This window comes from Leptomonas pyrrhocoris (assembly GCF_001293395.1).
Source record: "Leptomonas pyrrhocoris isolate H10 chromosome Unknown, whole genome shotgun sequence".
NCBI classification, from domain to species: domain Eukaryota; phylum Euglenozoa; class Kinetoplastea; order Trypanosomatida; family Trypanosomatidae; genus Leptomonas; species Leptomonas pyrrhocoris.
Genome location: NW_015438364.1, coordinates 66,037 through 73,489, shown reverse-complemented (window position 1 = coordinate 73,489; position 7,453 = coordinate 66,037). Strand labels below are relative to the sequence as shown.

The 7,453-nt window shown below is 58.6% G+C and overlaps 3 protein-coding genes across 4 annotated transcripts; all 3 read left to right on the top strand.

Moving 5' to 3' along the window:
- Positions 1–50: 50 nt before the first annotated feature.
- Positions 51–1,755, top strand: ABB37_04578 (hypothetical protein; the record flags this gene model as incomplete). The annotated part of the gene is made up of 1 exon (XM_015802279.1): positions 51–1,755. Exon 1 carries the CDS (start codon positions 94–96, stop codon positions 1,753–1,755), a length of 1,662 nt encoding a protein of 553 aa, XP_015658723.1. The 5' UTR covers positions 51–93.
- A 513-nt stretch (positions 1,756–2,268) lies between these two features.
- On the top strand, positions 2,269–3,146 carry ABB37_04577 (hypothetical protein; the record flags this gene model as incomplete). Of its 2 annotated transcripts, none has more annotated exons than XM_015802278.1 (1): positions 2,269–3,146. In XM_015802278.1, the coding sequence occupies exon 1, from the start codon at positions 2,499–2,501 to the stop codon at positions 3,144–3,146; it is 648 nt and encodes a 215-aa protein (XP_015658722.1). In that variant the 5' UTR covers positions 2,269–2,498. The 2 variants fall into 2 exon arrangements, with proteins under 2 accessions (XP_015658722.1, XP_015658721.1); XM_015802277.1 differs by having other exon boundaries at positions 2,328–3,146.
- Positions 3,147–3,671: 525 nt separating this feature from the next.
- ABB37_04576 (putative protein transport protein Sec24A) lies at positions 3,672–6,743 on the top strand (the record flags this gene model as incomplete). Its single annotated transcript, XM_015802276.1, has 1 exon — positions 3,672–6,743. The coding sequence occupies exon 1, from the start codon at positions 3,834–3,836 to the stop codon at positions 6,741–6,743; it is 2,910 nt and encodes a 969-aa protein (XP_015658720.1). The 5' UTR covers positions 3,672–3,833.
- Between the last annotated feature and the right edge of the window lie 710 nt (positions 6,744–7,453).

Sequence of the window (7,453 nt, the reverse complement as noted above, 5' to 3'; positions counted from 1 at the left end):
TCTCTCTCTCTCTCTCCCTCCCCCCCCCACCCCCACCACACACACACACAGGTACACACCCCTTCCCACCCACACTCCCCATACGCGACCACAATGGACACGATGGCAAACGACAGGGCGTTGCTGCAGTACATGGTGCCCGGCAGCACGCTGGCGGACATCGTCTCCTCCTCCGAGGACGACGCCGACTACGACGCCTACTTCGACGCAGGGGAGGCGAAGGGCGAAGGCGTGCGTGTTGTAGACGAGGAGGGCGGCGGCGGCACCGGCACCAACGCACAGAACGCGGCGACCTCCCTCGCCAAGTTTCAGCCCGCGCAGCACAAAAATGCCGATGCCAAAGTGCTGAGCCGCATCCACATCGACGACTACTACGACGGCCACAACGCCGGTGGCGGCGCGAGCGGCGGTGCTCAGTCGAACGCGCGAGTATTGAATGAGCTTCGGGAGATGACAATGTCCAGCCGCTTCGTGCAGAACTCCGCCTCGAAGAATGTGGATCGCTCGGAGCGTGCCACGGTGGAGAACGTGCTGGATCCACGTACGCGTCTCATCCTGTACAAGCTCGTCAACTCCGGAATTCTGAGCGAGATCAACGGCTGCGTTTCGACCGGCAAGGAGGCGAACGTGTACTACGCCGTCAGCGGCGATGGCAGCCCTGCCGCGCTGAAGGTGTACAAGACCTCCATCCTCTCTTTTAAGGACCGCGACCAGTACGTGTCAGGGGAGTTCCGCTTCCAGCGCTACTGCAAGAGTAACCCGCGGAAGATGGTGCGAACGTGGGCCGAGAAGGAGGCGCGGAATTTGATTCGCCTGCAGGATGGCTGTGTGCTGGCGCCTGCGGTGAAGCTGTTGCGGCAGCACGTCCTCGTCATGGAGTTCCTCGGCGAGGACGGGTGGCCGGCGCCGCGCCTGAAGGAGGTGAAGTTCCCGTCCGCGAAGGCGCTGGACAGGTGCTACCTGGACCTCTGCTGCACGATGCGGAAGATGTTCGCTCGCAGCCATCTCATTCACGGCGACCTCTCCGAGTACAACCTTCTGCTCTACCGCGGCCGCGTCGTGGTGATTGACGTGTCGCAGTCCGTCGAGCACGACCACCCCCGCTCGATGGACTTCCTTCGGCGCGACATTGTGAACGTGAACGGCTTTTTTCGCTCGCAGGGCCTGGCGGAACTGTTTAGCCTGCAGGACCTCTTTCACTTCATCACGGCGGCGCCGGCGAAGACGGGGTGGCAGCGCTGCCAGGGCCCGCCGAACGATGAGGAGTTGATGGCGCGTTTAAAAGAAATCCGTGAGGGCTACCAGGCTGACGGCGTGCCCGCGGTGGACGTGGAGCAGGCGAAGGTAGATGAGCAGGTGTTTCTGAACATCGCCGTGCCGCGCTCCCTGAACGAAATCTCTGACCGTGTGGCGCCAAACCCGGAGGTGGCGGCGTTCGTGGAGAACATGACGGCTGCCCCGGCCGCCTCTGCCGCGGCTGCGGAGGGGGAGCACCGCTTAGGCGAGGACGGGTGTGAAGACGGTGACAGCGAAGGAGATGACGGTGCCCCTTCGGATGAGGAGGAGGAGGCCGAGGATGACGCAGCGGCAAACGAAGGGAATACGAAGCGCACGGCGGCGCCGCAAGCCGTACTCGCAGATATGACGAAAGAGGAGCGCAAGACACACCGCAAGACCGTTAAGGAGGCAAATCGCGAGAAGCGCATCGAGAAGAAGCAGAAGGGCGCTGGTAAAAAGAAGAAGGGAAAGAAGTAGCCGTCGCTCTGTCTTGGCTTGCGCGTACTCTCGCAGGAGAGCTGTGTGTGTTTTGTTTTTTTGCCTTCTTTCTGCTACACTTCCTCTCCTAAATATATACTTTAAACAACAGACGAAGATGTCTGTACCCGCTAACTCTTCGAAATAAGCGAATTGTCTTCTGACTAAAGGAAACTTCTCCGCAACCTCGTATTTCCGTTTATAAGTGCCTTTTTATTTAGATTTAAAGAATACAACAAAATGTATCAAACACAATGCCTCGAGAGAAAAGAAAAATGGCTGTCCGTCGACGCACATCGAGCATTTTGGGTCTGCAAGTAGACGGTGTCGCGCAGGCTGAAGAGAAATGCGCTGCGAACGCGCATGCGATTGTAACTGATGAACGCACATGCTCAATGCTCACGGTTTTGCGAGCGGAAGCGGCGACGCTGCCATCGATGGACGAAGCACCTCAGCAATGACAAACTTTGCTGCCTTTTTTTTCCTTTTCTCGACTTTACACGTCCGGCCAAAGAAAGAAAGTTAATGAAGATCACTCCGCTCTTCCTTTTGTTTGTGCCGTTCACACGTTAGCCGGCAGAGTCGGTGGATGCGACGCTCGATGAAGTTGTCGTGCACACGATTTCACATCTGGATTCAAACAAATAATGAGGAAACAAAAAAACTGAGGCTTATTTCTTTTCACAGCGAATTAGTCAATCATCCAATAAAAAGGGACGGACTCGTTTGCTTCCCCAAAGCAAATGCTGCGCTTTACACACCGGCGGCTTCTCTTTGACAAGCTGAGTCAGACGAAGCTCGGCGCAGAGGTGCTGGCGAAAACTCGCAGTGAGATGCGGCACCTCGAGCGTAAAGACAATGCGCTCATGCGCTTCATGACACGGCGTCGTCCTGTTGACTACCTCGCGATTGAGGTGGACGGCGCCATCACGAAGGAGCTGCACTCCTCCTTTCGCTACGTCAAACACGGCCTCACGTGTCTTGTGTTCATCCCCTTCCTTGTCGCGCTTCTCTCTGGCTCCCTGCAACCGACGTACTACCTCTTAGTGCCAACAGGGCTCGTGCCCTACGACCATTACGTGCGGATGTGGTCCTTTGGGAACTGGGCCATCGTGATGGCCGGACAGCTCTTCTTTGCCTTGGCGGTGTACGACTTGTCTGTGTACGTGCGCTACCCATTCTTCGCCCACGTCTTAGCGCCGATCTACCGCAAGATGGGTTGGCTGCGGCCGCCTCCACCGGCCAGCATGACGCTCGAACAACTCAAGAGCGGTGTGGCGCGGCATGCACAGCCCCGTCCGCTGGGACGGCCGTTGGGGGAAGTTAAGAAAGAAAAGAAGAAGACACCGGCGGTCGGCGCAGATCCCTTTGGTCGCGCCCCCCGTGCGTGAGAAGGCGTGACGGAGTGTCGCCGCTTGGTGCAACACGGCTGTCGACGTGGCTGCACAACGCGGTGCCGCGAAAGGTTACTTGCTGGAGTGCCGATTCTCTGTATGGGTTTCTGCACGAGTGTGCTTACCAATCTCTTTACAGCAGCAATGAAGAAAGGCGAGATTGTTGATGAAAGAGGGGAAAAGACCTCGTCGCTGCTTCACCCACACTGGCCTCGCTGGTTGTGGTTTTCGCGTGCCGAAGTGACGCATTTGGAAGCGGTCGGCGCTACCGTGGTTCTCTCTTCTTGCTTTTTTCTTCTCAACACACCTCAGTGGAAGAATAGAAAACACATTGCACGTGACGAAGGCTCTTTCGACATGCCATCTGCGTTCTCTAGGTACGCATACGTCTCAGGGACACCTTCACGCACATGTGCGTGGTGTGCGCTCTGTTATTGTCTCGCTCTTCGCTACCCTTGCGTGTCTCCTACTCCGTCAATAACGTGGCCTATTTCTCTCTTCCATTTGAATACACTTTTTGCAGGAAAGGTGCTTGCGCTCTTTTTCGTTCATCATATCCACCTTCACAAAGCTCCAGCACCGTTTGGACATTGAGAAGAAGGGACGTTGTGCCACCGCATCTGCCCCCCTTCACGCTCGTTTAGTAGCCTTTCGGTGCTCTCTGCCTTTGGCGCTCTGCACACCATGTTCCCCGCAGGCGCCATGTACGCGGATATGTACCGCGCCCAGGCCAACTCCGCATCGGCGCGACCGAAGGAGGAGACCCCCGCCGCGCCGGTGTACAACGCATTTGAGGACCCGCAGAAGCTCTACGACGGACCCTACAGCCAGCAGGCTCCACTGCTGCCACCGCAGCTACCGACACCTATGCAGCAGCAGCAGCAAGGCTCCGCCTCCGGCTACGCTCCGCAGCTCGGCGGCAACGGTTACGAGCAGCCGCAAACCTATCCGGCAGCGCCGTACAGCCAGGCCAACCCATACGGGAACGCCTACCCTGCTCTACCGCCCCAGCAGCGGCAGCAACAGGGCTATCCAGCGGCCGCACCACCTGTCGCTGCCTATCCTCCTCCACAGCAGCAACCGCCGCAGCAGGCCGGGTATGCCGCCTACCCGCCGCAGCAGCCGCAACAACCCCCTGCCCCACAGCCGGGATACCAGTACGGACAGGTCCAGCAGCAGCCTCAGCCACCGCAGTCGGGACCCTACTACGGCAACGCAGCTAGTGCTCTCCAGCAGAACCCCGATGTGATTCGCGTAACACCAGTGCAGATGCGCAAAGGCAGCAAATCCAATAACCTCTACGACCACGCCAGCGTGCCGCGAATTATGCCACAAGACATTGAGGATGATCTGCAGCAGCGCATGCCTGCGCCTGCGCACATCACCCCGGTGAGCCGCCTCTCGGTGCGACCCACCATGAATACCTTTCCGCAGACGCAGCAGCTCGCGGATCAGCTGGATCTGCCCATTGGCATCAACTTCCGCCCCTTTGCAGAGCAGCACTTGAACGAGGTGGACTTTTCCGACAAGGGCAATGCGATGGTCCGCTGCAAGTCGTGCGGGGCCTACATTAACCCCTACACAACCTTCACGGAGTCCAACGACGGTTCGCGCTGGCACTGCATCCTGTGCAGGCACGTCAACGTCACGTCGCGCGCGTACTTCAGCCGCATCGACCCGCAGACGGGGCAGCGCGAGGATTTGATGAGCCGGCCGGAGCTGCTGCACGCCAGCGTGGACTTCTACGCCACCCCGGAGTTCATGAAGCGTCCACCGCGCCGTCCTACCTTCCTGCTCATGCTGGACTGCTCCTACTCCGCGGTGGCCTCCGGGCTGCTGCAGGCGATGTGCGACGGCGCGCTCGCCGCGCTGGAGTCGATGAAGAACGACGACGCGGTGTACATGGGCATTGTGGGCTACGACGGCACCGTGTACTTTTTCAACGTCCGCGCCACGCTCAGCGCCCCGCGCATGATGGCGTCGCCGGACACGGTGAAGGACATTGCAAACGTGAACGATGACTTCCGACTGGAGAAGGTGGAGCTGCCGTGCCCGGTGGCGGACCTGGTGGTGTCGGTGAAGGACTCGCACAACCTGCTGCGTGTGGTGCTCGAGTCCCTCCCAAAGATGTTCGCCAGCACAAAAGAAGTCGGATGCGCTTTTGGTCCTGCCTTGGCAGCTGCTGTGACCATGCTCGACATCAACGGCGGAAAGATTCTCGCCAGCATCACCAACATCCCGTCCGACGGCGACGGCAAGCTAAGTCACCGCTTCGACGTTAGCAAAATGTCGAACCAACCGAAGGAGTACACCATGTGCGCGGCTGCAAGTGACTGGTACAAGCAGCGCGCCTTGGCCTGCTCGAACAGCGCCACCTCCGTCGATCTCTTCGTGGGGGCGAACAACGACGTCGATCTGACGACGATCGCACCCCTCTCCCGCTTTACCTCCGGCTCCATTTATCGCGCGACGGGCGTGACGATGAGCGGGATGGCGGACCAGGTGCAGCGTGCGTTGCTGCGCTTCACCGCCTTTGACTGCACGCTGCGTGTGCGCACGTCGAAGGGGCTCATTGTGCCGAACTTTTACGGGCACTGCCACGTGCGTGTGCCGGACCTTTTGGTGCTGCCGATTGCAGACGAGGACTCCAGCTACTCGATTGAGTTTAAGATGGGCTCGAACTACACGGCGAAGTTTGCCTACGTGCAGTTCGCCGTCGTCTACACCACCCGCTCGCGTGAGCGCCGCATCCGTGTCCACACAATTCAGATCCCTGTCACGTCCACCCTCGGCCCGGTGGTGAACTCGATCAGCGGCCTCGGCATGTCCTGCTTCCTGACGAAGATGTGCGTGGACCTCGCCGTGAACGGGCCTTTTCAGCAGGCGCAGCAGAAGATCACGGACAAGTTGACGACCGCCTGGAAGGCCGCCTTGAAGCAGATCGAGTCCCAAGGCATGCGGCCAGCGTCGGAGATGCTGTTGATCCCGGAGAGCATGCGCTTTATTCCTCAGCTGCTCAGCGGCTTCTTCCGCTACCCCGCAACCGGTCTCGCCACGGTGCGTCCCCTCCCCCCCGATGAACGCGTCGCTGCGATGTCCTTCGTCATGTCCGCGCCGATAGAGTCGATGGTAGCCTCCTACGTGACGTGGACCTACCTCGTCTACGCACCCGAGGAGGACATCAATCAGCTGCCCGCCTGCGTCTTCTCCTCCGAGAGCTGCGTGAATCGCGAGAGCGTGTACCTGATCAACGTGGGGAGCGTCATTGTGTTGTGGTTTGGTAAGAAGGTGCATCCTACCGTGTGCCGCCTCTTTGGCAACGAGCAGCCCGACGCCGCGGCGGAGGGGCAGGAGCAGGTGAATGCCTCACCCGAGCAGCTGGAGGCGCTGCGGCAGCGCGTGGAGGACCTCGTTTGGGTGCACCGCCAGCTCAACCGCAGCGTGTTTACGGCGAAGGCGGAGTTGTGCGTGCAAGGCAACGTGACGTACGAGCCGTCGATGAAGCGGGCCATGCTCGAGGACAATTCGCATGCGTTAGTCAGCTACGGATCGTACCTCCGCAAAGTGTGGGATAAGGTGTTGAGTCTCAAGTAGGCGTAGGTGAATGAGCGAATGAGTGAGGGAGTGTGTATGCGTGTGTGTGGAAGGCAAGGGAGGGGAATGGTGCTCTTCGCTGCAGTTTCCTGCAACGACCGCACGCAGGCTGCGCGACGTGCGGCAACAACAACCAAAAAGATGCGCTGATGCAAGAAGGCACGACACACGCCTCAGTGTGTACAGAGCAGAGTTTAACTCGCTGTGTGTTGCAACGTCGTACGCACCGTCCGATGAAACCGATAGGCGTTGACGAACTACTGGGCACCTTTAAGTTTACCGCGTGTCTGCTGTCGGTATGTGGTGTTGCATTACTGTTTCTTTCTTTGTGAGTTGTGAATATGTTGTAAGCTGTGCACCCCTAGTGAAAAGTGACAGGTGAGAAGAAGGAGAAGCAAAGCTCGATGACGGGATCGCGGGATCAGCAGCCGCGTATGCTGCCAGAATGCAGGTTGGGGTCGCATTTCGATAGGCGCAGCTGCTGCAAGAATTAGCTTCATGCTGCTGAAAGCAAAGCGTTTTAGATGTCTGCGCAACAACTACAGAGTTTGAGGTACTTGTTCAGGAGCTGTGTGTCCATGGAGCGGGTGGAGATAGTGCTTTCGGGCAACAGTTGGCTAATTCACGAAGCTCTGATACGGTGTCGCTCTCTCTGATAGAGAGAGAAACCAGAAAGGAATGCAACTCCACTTTCCTGTCGATCTTCTGCT